This window comes from Leucoraja erinacea, chromosome 16, assembly GCF_028641065.1.
Source record: "Leucoraja erinacea ecotype New England chromosome 16, Leri_hhj_1, whole genome shotgun sequence".
NCBI classification, from domain to species: Eukaryota; Metazoa; Chordata; class Chondrichthyes; order Rajiformes; family Rajidae; genus Leucoraja; species Leucoraja erinaceus.
Genome location: NC_073392.1, coordinates 44,623,907 through 44,638,729, shown reverse-complemented (window position 1 = coordinate 44,638,729; position 14,823 = coordinate 44,623,907). Strand labels below are relative to the sequence as shown.

At 44.6% G+C, this 14,823-nt stretch overlaps 1 protein-coding gene across 1 annotated transcript; it reads right to left on the bottom strand.

Moving 5' to 3' along the window:
- Positions 1–6,492: 6,492 nt before the first annotated feature.
- Positions 6,493–14,700, bottom strand: spcs1 (signal peptidase complex subunit 1). The gene is made up of 4 exons (XM_055648298.1): positions 14,542–14,700; positions 7,145–7,204; positions 6,984–7,070; positions 6,493–6,678 (listed from the first exon to the last, which is right to left on the bottom strand). The coding sequence occupies exons 1-4, from the start codon at positions 14,575–14,577 to the stop codon at positions 6,562–6,564; spliced, it is 300 nt and encodes a 99-aa protein (XP_055504273.1). The 5' UTR covers positions 14,578–14,700; the 3' UTR covers positions 6,493–6,561.
- Between the last annotated feature and the right edge of the window lie 123 nt (positions 14,701–14,823).

Below are 14,823 nucleotides of genomic sequence, written 5' to 3'. Positions count from 1 at the left end.
GTAGGTGCGAGAGTAGACCACCAGGTCCGTCGAGCCCGCACCGCCATTCGCTCATGGCTGAACACTAAACAGACACACTTACCCACAAACAGTAGACACAAGACACAGAACACAAGACACTACCCTCCCCTTTATACCGCTATCACCCCTCTCCACCCCAAGAACCTCGTGATCTCCTGGGGGAGGCAACAAACCGGATAAAAACCCAGGTCCAATTCGGGAAAAAAAATCCGGGAAATTCCTCTCCGACCCCAATCCAGGCGATCGACACTTGTCCAGGAGATCACTCAGGTCTTACTATACTAACCATACCTAGGTCCATATCCCTGCCCTCTCCCCGTAGCCCCTTATCCCCTTAGCAGCTAAAAAAACATCTATTTTAGTCTTAAATATATTTAAAGTTTCTGCTTCCACTGCTCCCTGGGGCAGTGAATTCCATAAATTAACCACCCTCTGGGTGAAGAAGTTCTTCCTCATCTCAGTTTTAAAAGAGCCCCCCCTTATTCTGCAACTATGTCCCCTAGTTCTAGTTTCCCCGATCATTGGGAACATCCTCGGTGTGCATCCACCCCGATCAAGGCCCCTCACGATCTTATATGTTTCAATGAGATCGCCTCTCATTCTTCTAAACTCCAAAGAGTAGAGTTCCAGCCTACTTAACCTTTCCTCATATGTCAATCCCCTCATTGCAGGAATTAATCTTGTAAACCTTCGCTGCACTGCCTCCAGGGCTAGTACATCCTTTCTTAAGTATGGACCCCAGAACTGTACACAGTATTCCAAATGTGGTCTCACTAATACTGTGTACAGCTGCAGCAAGACCTCCGTGTTTTTATACTCAATCCCCCTAGCAATAAAGGCCAAAACTCCATTGGCCTTCCTGATTGCTTGCTGCACCTGCATACTAACTTTCAGTGATTCATGTACTAATACCCCTAGATCCCTTTGCGTTGCATTACAACGCAGCTCCTCCTCATTTAGAAAATAACTTGCCCTATCATTTTTCTTCCCAAAGTGAATGACTTCACATTTATTAGTATTAAATTTCATCTGCCAAGTTGTTGCCCACTCACCTAGCTTATCTATATCCTTTTGCAGACTCTTCCTATCCTCCTCATCCCCTACTTTTCCTCCCATTTTTGTATCGTCCGCAAATTTTGATATATTACACTTGGTTCCCTCCTCCAAATCATTTATATAAATTGTGAACAACTGGCGTCCCAGCACCGACCCTTTGCGGAACCCCCGCTAGTTACCGGTTGCCATCCCGAGTATGAACCATTTATCCCCACTCTCTCTGCTTCCTATTTGTTAGCCAATCCTCTACCCATGCTAATATATTACCCCCAATCCCATAATTTTTTTATTTTTTAGCAATAGTCTCTTATGTGGCACCTTGTCAAAAGCCTTTTGGAAGTCCAAGTATACCACATCCACCGGTTCCCCTTTATCCACCCGGGTTGTTACTTCCTCAAAGAATTCGAGCAGATTCGTTAAACAGGACTTCCCCTTCACAAAACCATGCTGGTTCTGTCCGATGAAGTCATGTTTATCCAAGTGCCCCGTTATTGTTTCTTTAATAATTGTCTCTAACATTTTACCCACCCCTACCACCGATGTTAGACTAACCGGTCTATAGTTACCCGCCTTCTGTTTACTTCCTTTTTTGAATATAGGTGTTACATGGGCCATTTTCCAATCCACTGGGACCGTTCCTGCCTCCAGGGAGTTTTGGAAAATTATCACCAATGCATCCACAATCCCCACCGCTTTCTCCCTCAAGCCCCTTGGATGTTAATCCACCAGGCCCAGGGGATTTATCCTCCTTCAGTCTCATTAATTTCCCTAATACCACCTCCTTGGTGATCTTAATAGTATTTAGCTCCTCCATTCCTACCGCCCCCTGTTTATCCAGCGTTGGAATATTTTTTGTGTCTTCTATGGTGAAGACTGATACAAAATACTCGTTTAATGCCTTTGCCATTTCCATGTTCCCCACCCACAACTCTCCAGTCTCACCCTCCAATGGACCAACGTTCACCTTAGCCACCCTTTTTCTTTTTATATAGCTATAAAAACTCTTACTATTAGTTTTTATGTTGTTCGCTAAATTCCTTTCATAGTCTATTTTCCCCGTCTTAATTAATCTCTTAGTTATTTTTTGCTGACCTTTAAATGCTTCCCAATCCTCTACCCTCCCACTATCTCTGGCTACCTTATATGCCCTTGCCTTCAGCCGAATACTATCCTTTATAGTTTTACTGAGCCATGGCTGACTGTTCTTACCCTTACCCCTTTTTTTCTTCATAGGAATAAATTTTTCTTGAAGGTTATACAGTATACCCTTAAACGTACACCACTGCTCATGTACCGTCTTATTCTTGAGTCTGCTATCCCAGTCAACTTTGATCAGCTCAGTCCTCATACCTTCATAATCCCCCTTATTTAGACTAAGCACCCTAGCCTGGGTTTCAACCTGCTCCCCTTCTATTTGAATATGGAATTCGACCATATTGTGGTCACTTGTTCCCAACGAGTCCCTAACTATGACATTTTTAATTAATCCTGCTTCATTACACAGGACCAGATCCAAGATTGCCTCCCCCCTTGTCGGTTCTGTGACATACTGTTCTAGGAACCCGTCTCTAATACATTCTATAAACTCTTCCTCTAGTCTACCCTGCCCAGTTTGGTTTGCCCAATTAATATGAAAATTGAAGTCCCCCATGATTACCAAATTCTCCAAAAAAAGGAATTCAAGACAAAAGTAATGAACAGCCGTGACAAGAGAAACAATGTCTCGAGGATCAACGAGAAAGAACACAAAACATGGAGCAAGAGACACAACGAAAATGAACATAACTGAATAAATTTTATCTTTACCATTTAAATTGTTGTATTTTAAGTTATTTCCATTTTGATTTAATAAATCACTTTTCCACGCAGCGCCTGTCAGCCGCTCTCTGCTCTCTCGCTCTCTTTGATCTTTATCTTTTTCTCTGCCCTCTCTCTCTCTCTCTCTCTCTTCCACTCTGTCTGTGCACACTCTCTCTGACCCCCCCACCTCTAGAGGCATCTGAGAGGTGAGGGCTATTCGTCAGTGGATAGGGTGGAGATGGGATAAAAGAAGCCAATCAATAAAATTAAGATAATATCAAGGGGTGTGATGAGCGTGTGTTTGTGGGTGCCAGATACCCACCCCGCAACCATGCTTTGGAGGAACAGACCCAATAGACCCAGGTGGTTAGTGTGACGACGTAACCCCCCCCCCCCCCCCCGCAAACGCGCGTTGGGGAAACAGACCCAACGCTGCACTTGGTCTAGTTATATATTAAAAGTCTGTGGCTGCCGCCGTCCGGCATCCGTCCGGCTGCCTTTCTGCCTTTTGATTCATTCCATCGTGTGATGTCACAATGCCCAATGCTCACAGATGTCCAATCGGAATGAACCCATTTACATATGCCTTTGCACCAGCCCCAGCCCATGGTGGACGTTCCATCGTGTGATGTCACAATGCCCAATGCCCAAAGACATTCTTGCCATAGAGGGAGTACAGAGAAGGTTAACCAGACTGATTCCTGGGATGTCAGGACTTTCATATGAAGAAAGACTTGGTTTGTACTCGTTAGAATTTAGAAGATTGAGGGGGGATCTTATAATCTTATGTTTCTGTTTCCCTCTCCCTCTCCACACCCATCCCTCTCTCCCCCACCCCTCTTCACTCTCTACTACCCACCCCCTTCCCTCTCCCCCGCCCCCCCTATCCCCCTACCCACTCCTCCTTTTTTTCTCCCCCTTCCCCTCCACTCCCCCTACCCCTCTCCCATACCCACTCTTCCATTCCCCTCCCCCCTTCCCCTCCACTCTCCGTCCCCCTCTTTCCCCTCTCCCCCACCCCTCTCTCCCTCCCTCCCTCCCCTCCCTCACCCCCCCCCCCCCCACATCTCTCTCCCTATCCCCCTCTCTGTCCCCCCCTACCCCCCTCTCTCCTTTCCCTTTCCCAATCTGTCCCGTTTCCTCCTCCTCCTCTCCCCTCCCTCGCCTCTTCTCCCCCCCCCCTGTTGTGTTTTGGGGGTGGTTAATGCGAGTGTGATAGCGCAGCCCCCCCCCGCCCCCCCCCCCCCCCGCAAACGCCGTTGTGGGGAAATAGACCCAACGGGTCTGTACTTGGTCTAATCTATATTTAAAACTCTGTGGCTGCCTGACTTGTGGCTGCCAGCCTTTGATTCCTTACTACGCCGACACCAGACACAGAATCGCCGAGATTTTTTCCATTTCGATAGAGATTTCACTTTCCATTCCAAGTATCCACTCCTGATTAAATTTCGTCGTGTTTATGTACACATTTTTAAATAAAATCCTTCTCCCCTCCCCCCCAAAAATTAAAAAATAAAACAGCTCTCAGCCATAACATGTTGGTGAACGTTCAACCGTGTGATGTCACAATGCAACGTTCCGTCGTGTGATGTCACAATGCCCAATGCTCACAGATGTCCAATCGGAATGGATCCATGTAAATATGCCTTTGCACCAGCCCCAGCCCCCACCCCCGCAGCCACGAAGAGGACATGACTTCAGAATTAAGGGACAGAAGTTTAGGGGTAATATGAAGGGGGAACTTCTTTTTCTCCCAGAGAGTGGTAGCGGTGTGGGGAATGAGCTCCCAGTGGAAGTGGGGGAGGCAGGTTCATTGGTATCATTTAAAAATAAATTGGATAGGCATATGGATGAGAAGGGAATGGAGGGTTATGGTCGAGTGCAGGCAGGTGGGACTAAGGGGAAAAAAATTTGTTCGGCACGGACTTGTAGGGCCGAGATGGCCTGTTTCCGTGCTGTAATTGTTATATGGTTATATGTGTCATCACTTGTGTGGGAATAGAGAAAGAGGATTGGGGGGTGATCGCCCCCTCCCACCCCTGGACCTGTCCCTACCCCTCCCCTTCCACTCTCCTTCCCCACTATTTCCCCTCTCTCCCCCCCCCCCCTCTCCCCCTCCCTCCCCCACCCCTTCCCTCCCCCCCACCTCTCCCCCTCCCTCTCCCACCCCTCCTCTCCCCCCCTCCCCATTCCCTCTCCCCTCTCCCTCCACCCTACCCCTCCCTCCTCCCCATTCTTCCACTCCTTCTCCCTTCTTTCCCCCCCACCCCATCTCCTTCCCCCGCCCCCCCACACCCCACCCCCTCCCTCTCCTCCCCCTCCCTCCCCTCCCCCCTCCCCATCTCCCTTCTTCCCCCCTCTCTACCCCTCCCCACGCCTCCTCCCTCCACCCTTTTGCCCCCTACCCCCCCCTTCCCTCTTCCATCCCCTCCTCCCTCTATTGCACCCCTCTCTCCCCCTCCCTCCCCCCCACCCTCCTCCCCCCATCCCCCCCCACCACTCCCCTCTCCCCCCCCCTACCCCTTCCCCACTCTTCCTCTCCCTTACCCCTCTCCCACCACTCCCCCTACCCCCCTCCCGTCCCTCCTCCTTCCTCTCCCCCCTTCCCTCCCCCTCTCCCTCCTCCTTCCCACCCCTACCCCTCTCCCCTCCCTTCCCTCCCCCCTCCCCTCTCTCCCCTCCCCCCACCCTCTTCCCCTCTCCCCGCCACCCCTTCCACCACTCCCTCTACCTCTCTCCCACTTCACACACTCTACACCTCTCCCCCTCCCTCCCCATTCTTCAACTCTATCTCCCCCCACCCATCTCCCTCCCCACCCCCTCCACCTCCCTCCTCCACCCTCTCTCTTCCCCTCCCCCCCCCCTTCCCCTCTCTCTTGCACCTCTTCCCGCACTCCCCGCTACCCCTCTCCCACCCCGCTCCCTCCCTTCCTGCCCTCGCCAACCTCCCCATCCCCGCACTGCTCTCCCTCCCAAATCTCTCCCATTTCCTCCTCCCCTCTCCCCACCCCGTCTCCCCCCCCTCCGCCCCTGTGTGTTTGAGGGGTGGTTAGTGTGAGTGTGATGCCGCAGCTCCTCCCTCCCCTGCAAACGCGCGTTGGGGAAACAGACCCAACAGGTCTGCACTTGGTCTAGTTGTTTCCTAAATTTTACACACATACCTCAGCAGCAATATGCATTTATGTGTTTTTAGGATCAAGAGTGAAATAGTGTATTCAATTCCGCAATAATAATAATAGGTTAACCTCTCAAATGAGAGGAATTGTATTTTTCCCACCACCCAGGATGTCTGGGATTGCTGCCCATCATGCACAAGATTGATTGTATTCTCATACAGCTTCAACACAGAGGAGTAAGCCAACTGAGCTTGTGCCGTCACTGAGCAAGATCAGCACTTTCCACATACTCCTGAATGTCCTTAATTCAAATGCATTTTGATCTCTGCTTTGAATACATTCCATGTCTTCTTATCGTGTGACAGTGGACTTCAAATTCAATTTTCTCCCCAAACTTGTGTTTCAGGAATAAAATATTTAATGCATAAAATGTTTTTCTCTTGTCATAGCATTGATGACATCTGCTCTAGAATAATCACCAATTAACCAACTTATCAAAGTACATTCCAATTCAGCAAACTTTATTAAGCCATAAAGTAAAAACAACGATGTGCTCAGAATAAAGATATTATTTATGCTTTTTAGGTTTCTTGGCACACTCAGTTTGCTTTTTCTCCTCTGGCTCTATTGCTGGCTGCCAATTCAATGGATGACTACGATACATAGGCCACGGAGGGAGAGTTAGCTGAAAAGTAAAGGACTAGAGTTAACTAACAAAAATACCAACTGTTGCACCGAATAGTTAGCCAAATCAACACGTGATTTCATTAAAATATAAAGCTGAACATAAATAATTGTAAGTACTTCTTACCAATGAGACACACACACAAAAAAACAATATTTTTTACTAAATGCGAAGAGACCATAAAAAGTTGATTTTTGCAGCTTTTTTCCAACCAAATCACTTTGTTAATAAACAAAAATGATAATTTTTTAAAGTCAAATTGCAACAAGCATACTAATTACTATGAGAAAATGTATTTAACTTACCAAGCATGAAATGGCAAAACCAGCCAGAACTATGTAAACAGTCCATCCAAACTGCTCAATTATGTAACCATAAATGAAGCCAATAATCTATTAAAGAAAATGAATACTGTAATTCCAACTCAAAATTCAAGATAATCTTTAAAAAAAATTAATATACTTACAGCAGATGCGATAATTACTCGTTGAAATGTTTGTTCTGCTAACTGTTGTCCCTTATAGTCCTGCAAGTTAAACAGTTATAGTAGGTTCAACGATGAATACAGATGCTCTTCGACTTATGATATTTCAACTTTACGATGGTGCAAAAGCAATATACATTCAATAGAAACCGTACTTTGAATTTTGATCTTTTCCCGGGCTAGTGAAATACGGTACGCTACTCTCGTGATGCTGGGCTTGTTCATTATTGCTCACCATGGATTGTATGCGTGTAAATACTTTATATATATATATATATATATATATATATATATATACCCGAGATCAGCTTCAGTGGGTGATGGCCACCGTTCATAACCTCGCCAATCAGCCGCGCTAATCCCCTGATAACTGTCCCTTTCCCTTATTTTCATTTTAAGTAAACGATGATCTTTAAGACCAATGATCTACGCAGATTTAAACGATTACGTTGTCCTGAGCTGGATCTTGCATGGTAAATGTTAGATGAGAAACATGCTTGTGGGGGAAGTTGATGGAAGTGAGCCAGTCTCAGCATCCAGTAGGTATGTTGCAAAGAGTCTCAGCATCCAGTAGGTATGTTGCAAAGCCTACCTGAAGCGTAGCTGAAAATCTGTCGCTGCGGGTGTGCGCTATTTTGGCGCCGTTTAGAGGGGGCGGGTTTAAAAACGCGATTTTCTCTAGGCTGTTCCAATCGAAGATGTTCAGCCTAGTTAATTATTAACGGAAATCGTTGGAAGACCCCGTCGCAAAAGCTATTATTAGTTTTAAAGGCCTTGTATAATAGTTATAGTAGTTTAAAAATCACTCTAAACCCGTGACCACCGGCAGCCGTCAGGGTCGCATAGAGCACACAACAGAAGGTAAGCTGTTTGTTTTTACATTAAAAAGGGCTTCTTAAGATCCCTTTATACAAAGTTTAATATTGCGAGTAGCTAATTTTGGGCCCATTATATCCCGCAGTATTTTTCTGGGCATTTGAGGGCTCAAATCCACCGCAATGTGAATGTTCTAACCCAGTGCGTTCACAGGAACCCACTAGAAAGCCGATTTTAAATGGACTTTAATTTACAGCAATTGAACACTGAATTCCTTCCATTTGGCCTATAAATTAATGTAAATTAGATTTAAAAATCATGTTTTATTGTGAATTATTTATGAATATTATTTGGACACTTAGGCTATTTAAAAATGTTAATCATTTATTAAGAAATGGATAGATGTTTAGATCTAGTATTTGAAGTTTGAAATTAGCTACACTTGGGTAACTAACTAATTATATGCTTTAATTTCAGGTCATCCAAGTAAGATTATTTTATATTTGTTTCAGAATGGTTCAATCTACGATAACTGAAAATTTCATTCAGTTCAATCAATAGGGAACAAGATGCTAATTTCCGAGTATGAAAATGGCCATAACTTTATATACTTGAGATATGAAAGTGAATTAGGTGTCAAATTAAACTTCTTTTTATGCTTTATCTGATGGGATAAATTAGACTTGATTTTTTAAATCTCAAAATTTTGTAACATTGATACATCCAGAACAACTTGTGCAGACAGTGGAGCTCTGGCATCGACTACGTACAACACGGATAGGCACAGTCGCTGCTATTAAATATAAACTTGTGGCAACCGCTTTCGCTGGACACCTGTGCTTTTAAAAAAATTAATTAAAAAAAAATCTGTTTCAAGTAAATATCTGAAGACAGGAACCTCTCTTGGCCACCACCAGACAATGCGGGCGGCCACTAAAGGTTAGGTGTATTAAATGCATTTTCAATTTATTATATTTTCAATTTACAATGGATTTATCGGAACATAACCCCATCGTATGTTGAGGAGCACCTGTAAGCCATGACAATCAATGGTTGCATTTATAATAATTCTTCTGTTCTTGCTCCCTTGGCAGTGCAGTTTAACAGAGACAAAAATCGATGAATAGTCACATATATACAATTATTAATATCTCATCTTGACCACTTCCAGTCTGCATTGTATTTAAATGAGCGTAAAAACACTACCCTATAATCGCTAGAATTACTCGCCACCTCACCATTCTCCTCTGCTCCAAGCCACCAAGTTTTGTTCCGATAGGTGGAAGATTACAAAAGTTATGAAGTTTTTTTTTTTTTAAATCAGCAGATTGGTCTTCGCGCCCGCCAGTCACCATGAAGGTAACGTCCCTTCTGGCACCCGCTGAAGAATAAAACCCCAGAGGCGGGGCAGAGTCTGTGAGCCCGTCGAGAATAAAGCTGAAGCAGTGTGGGCTCTGTTCCGCGGGCGGGGCGGGAGCTTTGAGCGCGACAGGCGCTGGGGACGGGAGCAGCTGTGTGAGTCCAGAGCCAGGTCCTGGAGCCAGGAGTGCGGTTGAAGCAGAGCCGGGGCCTGGTGAGCACGCACCCCCTCCCCTCCCCCCAAGCGCGCCCCCTCCCATCCCACACACACACCCACCCACCAGCCCCCTTGAAGCCAACCGCCTCCCCTGGCCGCAGGAAGTTTCCCGTCTGAAGCTGTCCCCCGGCTACAGAACACACCCGCCGTTGCATTGGGGGAAACAGGCGAGTGGTGGCATTGGGGAATGGGTTGCATTGGGGGACCATGCCTCCCGTGTGACTGGACCCAATGGGTCCCACTTAGTCTAGTTCTAAATTAAAATTAACTTTTTGAACTTTATTATTTCAACAGCAACTACACACTGATCAGTATTTATTCCCATGCCATGTTGAGAAACAGATTCCAATCTTTATCTTACTGCTACTTGAGACTTTACCACATTTACATTAATTTCAACAATGACTACTGCAAACCTTCAGAGTTAGAATCACAAAGCAATGGTAGAGACCCAACAGCCTATCAAATGTCAATCTATATTACTTTCATGTTACAGTTATCAGCCTATATTCTTCCATGTAATGGAGTTAAGTGCTAATTTACATTGTATTTGAATGTTAAGGGCATGCATGCTTCCACCACCACCTTGAGCAGAACATTACAGATTGCAATCAACCATTGCGTGACAAAAATATAAAAAAATCTACAAATCCCATTTAAAATGTCCAAATCTGGATTTTAAATCCAGGTCTTCTGGTTGTTGATACCTCTGCTAAGGGGGAAAGCTTCTCACTATCCATCTCATCCAAGATTTTCATAATTCTGTATACATCAATCAGGTTTCCCCTCAGCTTTCTCTGAACTAAGGATTTAGCTCACCAAAAGAAAAGAAGATAAGACACAAAAAACTGGAGTAACTCAGCAGGTCAGGCAGCATCTCTAGAGAAACGGAATAAGTAAAGTTTCAGGTCCAGAAATATAAACTAATCCTATCTGCCTCCATGTGATCTGTAATTTATCTATGTACCTGTCGAGGTGCCACAATGTTGCTATTGTATCAGCTTCCATCACCTCCATTGGTAGCAGTTCCAGGCACGTACCATACTCCATGTTAAAAAAAAACCCCAATCATCTTATAGCTATGCCCTCTAATTCACACCTTCTGTTCTTATATCTGGCCTTTCTTCCATCTTTCCATCTGCCTATCCAACCCCCCCCCCCCCCCTTGTCTATGTCGACATCACTTACCACGCTTTGACCTGCCTCCCCTTTTCCAGCTTTCTTCTCCCCCTCCCCCCTGCAATCAGTCTGGAGAAGGGTCTCCACCTAAAATGTCAGCTATCCATGGTCTCTCTAGAGATGCTGCCCGACAGTTATTCCAGCACTTTGGGTCCTTTTATGTCCTCCGGCACTTGTTATTTTCAGACTGGGGAAAAAACCCGAGTACATCTGAGATTCTCATCATTTTATACATTTCTATCAAATCGCATCTCAGTCGCCAACGCTCTATAGAAAAGAACCCAAGTTTGTCCAGTCTCTCCTTATCGCTAATATTCTATAATCCTCTCCAAGGCCTTCACGTATTTGTAATGCAGTGTGTACCATACGCGATATTCCAGATCTGGCCTAAACAAAGTTTTGTACAGCTGCAATTCCCAGTCTGCAAAGATTATATATTTTTTCTCCACAAAACCTCCAAAACAATGTTTATGCATTTCCTCCATTCTCTTGTAATCTCTTGCCGTGACAGAGCTCAGAGTTAAATGATTGGTTTGGAGTTTAGATATGAATGATATAACCACTCAGGGAAACCAGCAATGTATGTTGAGCATGGTGATGTTCGCCTGGGAAAACAGGGACCTTTCTTCAGATAGGGAATTGAAGAATACATTTGAACAGAGGAATCTGGGAATAACCGTGCATAGTTCCTTGAAGGTGGAATCTCATATAGATACGGTGGTAAAGAAAGCTTTTGGTATGCTAGCCTTTATAAATCAGAGCATTGAGTATAGAAGCTGGGATGTAATGTTAAAATTGTACAAGGCATTGGTGAGACCAAATCTGGAGTATGGTGTAAAATTTTGGTCGCCCAATTATAGGAAGGATGTCAACAAAATAGAGAGAGTACAGAGGAGATTTACTAGAATGTTGCCTGGGTTTCAACAACTAAGTTACAGATAGGTTGAATAAGTTAGGTCTTTATTCTCTGGAGCACAGAAGGTTAAGGGGGGGGGGACTTGATAGAGGTCTTTAAAATGATGAGAGGGATAGACAAAGTTGATGTGGACAAGCTTTTCCCTTTGAGAATAGGGAAGATTCAAACAAGAGGACACGACTTCAGAATTAAGGGACAGAAGTTTAGGGGTAACACGAGGGGGAAACTTCTTTACTCGGAGAGTGGTAGCGGTGTGGAATGAGCTTCCAGTGGAAGTGGTGGAGGCAGGTTCGTTGGTATCATTTAAAAATAAATTGGATAGGCATATGGATGAGAAGGGAATGGAGGGTTATGGAATGAGTGCAGGCAGGTGGGACTAAGGGAAAAAAAGTTGTGTCGGCACGGACTTGTAGGACCGAGATGGCCTGTTTCCCTGCTGTAATTGTTATATGGTTATATGTCTTCTACATGAATGCTCTGACCTCTGGGAAAAAAAATGTTATTTTGCTCCAGATCTTGGCATCTCATGATGCGGCTTACCATCCAGTGATATGAATGGGAACAATATCTTGTGAAAATGTGTTGCTGTTTGGATGCCAATTCAAAAGTTGCGAAAAAGCTTTCTAACATACTTCTGTATATATGACAATAATAAGTCTGCTTCAAGCAATCGCAACTCATCCATGCCAACTAAGAAAGTAGTCCTGTTTATCTGCATTTGGTCCCCATCCTTCTAAACATTTCCTATCCATGCACCTGTCCAAATGCTTTTTAAACGGTGTAATTGTACCCGCCTCTACAACTTCCTCTGGCAGATAATTCCACACGCACCATGTTAAAAAGTTGCACACTGGGTTTCCTTTAAATATTTTACATTTCACCTTAAATCTATATTCTCTGGTTTTATATTTCCAAAACCTGAGAAAAAGGCTGACATTCATCTCTGAATGTATTCAAGCCCCCCACCCCTCTGTACCATACCCCAGGGAAAAATACTCCAGCTTATTCAGTCTCTCCTTATAACTCAAGTCTCCAAGTCCCAGTTACATCCTCATAAACTTTTTCTGCACCCTTTCAAGCTTAATGATATTCTTCCTATAGTCGAGCAACCAGAACTACACACAATACTCTCACAATGTGGTCTCACCAATATTTTAGATAGCAGTAAAATAACATCCCAACTATTGTATTCAATAAAGGCAAACGTGTCAAATGTCACCTTCACCACTTTTAAGTAACTATGTAGTTATACCCTTTGTTCTAAAACACTCTCCAGAGCCCTGTCATTTACTGTGCAATTCCTGGCCTAACTAAATACATAACAAAATGAATATTTTCCAAGTTCAATTCCATCTGCTATTTCTTGGTCCACTTTCCCAGTTGAAGTAGATTTATCTAATTTTCTAATTCAAAATCTACACTTGTCAGCTTATTATAAGCAGATCCATGGAAATAAAATGTCTCAACTTTTTGATTTTGAAATATGCTGTTAAGTGTAATTTTTTCAGCTTTAAGCTTACTTTTCATTATACTGCAATGCAATGTTTCCATTACTTACAAAAACACTGCATTAAAAAAAAAAAACGTCAACATAATTTTAACTATACTTCACTTAGTTTTAAGGGGCAGCTGTCAGTAAGTGAAGGCCAAAACTGTTCACAGTTTGATGATGAGAGATAAAGTACAAGATTAGGCAGGCTATTTCCATCTGTAATTATTAATCGATATGAACATTTTTGATGTAAAGCAAATATATTTAAATTATAACATTATCAAGGGTAATTGGACACAGATAAAAATGTAATCAATTCCTATCTGCAGTCATCCGAGGCGACTGGATTGATTTAAAGAGAAAATATCGTCAATACCGCGAGTATGGTTCACTCACACCATATTCAATATTGTGGGGATAAGGGTCAGATTTTTACGCTGCAAACTAATGCGACAAACCGAAACCTGATGTTCTATCTCCATCGTGTTCCCCTTGCATGAGATATATCGTGGTCCGTTTTCTAATCCTCATACACAGAAAGTGAGAGCTTCATTCTGCTCAGTTCACATTAGCTGCGCCGCCACCATCACTGACTCTCCACCAACCCAAACACACTCTGCCTATGACAACACGGTTCTATTCAGTTTACGTTACAATACAACAAACACCTCTCTCTCAGCGTCATTAACGGTTGTAGAAGATGTCGACCCCGATTTTTGATCTGTATGTTCCGAGCTGACTTGAAAACTACAAAGAGGCCGGCATCCTGTATTTAAACAAATATATGCAGCACAAAATCGGCATGTCCACGGCAGGGTTTATACTCCGCATCGAGCACCTTCTGAGCCTATTTGATTTGCTTCCCCTTCCCTGTCTAACTTTCCTTCCAAATGTATCTTCGAAGAGAAGGGGCTTCTCCAAGGTGCAAATCTCCCGTGATCGACTGGAATGGCTCTCTGGGCGGCCTTATGGTGTTGGAGTGAGCTGCACGTTCACTGGGTTGGTTTAAGAGAGAAAACGCTGTCAATTGACGCGAATATGGTTCAATCGCACCATATTGTGGGGATGAGGGCAGGGTGTTTACGGTGCAGACGAATGCAACAAACCCAAACCCAAGATAGACGCAAAATTCTGGAGTAACTCAACGGGACGGGCAGCATCTTTGGAGAAAGGGAATGGGTGACGTTTCGGGTCGAGACCCTTCTTCAAACCTAGACCCGACGGCCTTTCCCCTATCGTTTTTCCCCTTGTATTTGAGAGATAATACTAATACTAGCCGTTTGCTAATCGCTATACACAGAAAGTCAGAAGTTTCCCTCACTCGAGGCCAGGCCGCCCCGTCCTATCCACAGGCCACAGCCTGAGCCTCGAGTATTTCTCCTCCTCCACTTCCTTCTTACCATGTGAGTAGGGAGCGATTTAAAGTAGGAAATCATCTTTTAGGCCTCTCCGCCGCTCCCGCCAGCGACCCCGCTGTCTGTGCACTCGCAGCCCGCCCGTCCACGTCGTCCTCCCGCCGCCGCAAGCAGAGATCCTATAGGCTCATTGGCCTTAAGGAGACGCAATCATTCCCCACAAGGCCCCCTCGCCTTAGCAACCAGCCCACCTGCCCAACTAACGCCCGCACACCCAACAAATGATAAAACATAACAACCACCAACTCCCAGCCTGGGATCAATCTA

Excerpts from the sequence above, each read along its gene's own strand:
- spcs1 (XM_055648298.1), bottom strand. The coding sequence starts at position 14,577 with ATGATTTCCTACTTTAAATCGCTCCCTACTCACATG. Across the intron at positions 7,205-14,541 it reads AATCGCTCCCTACTCACATG|GACTATAAGGGACAACAGTT; the intron begins GTAAGAAGGAAG and ends TTTAACTTGCAG. Across the intron at positions 6,679-6,983 it reads GTTTTGCCATTTCATGCTTG|CTAACTCTCCCTCCGTGGCC; the intron begins GTAAGTTAAATA and ends TTTACTTTTCAG.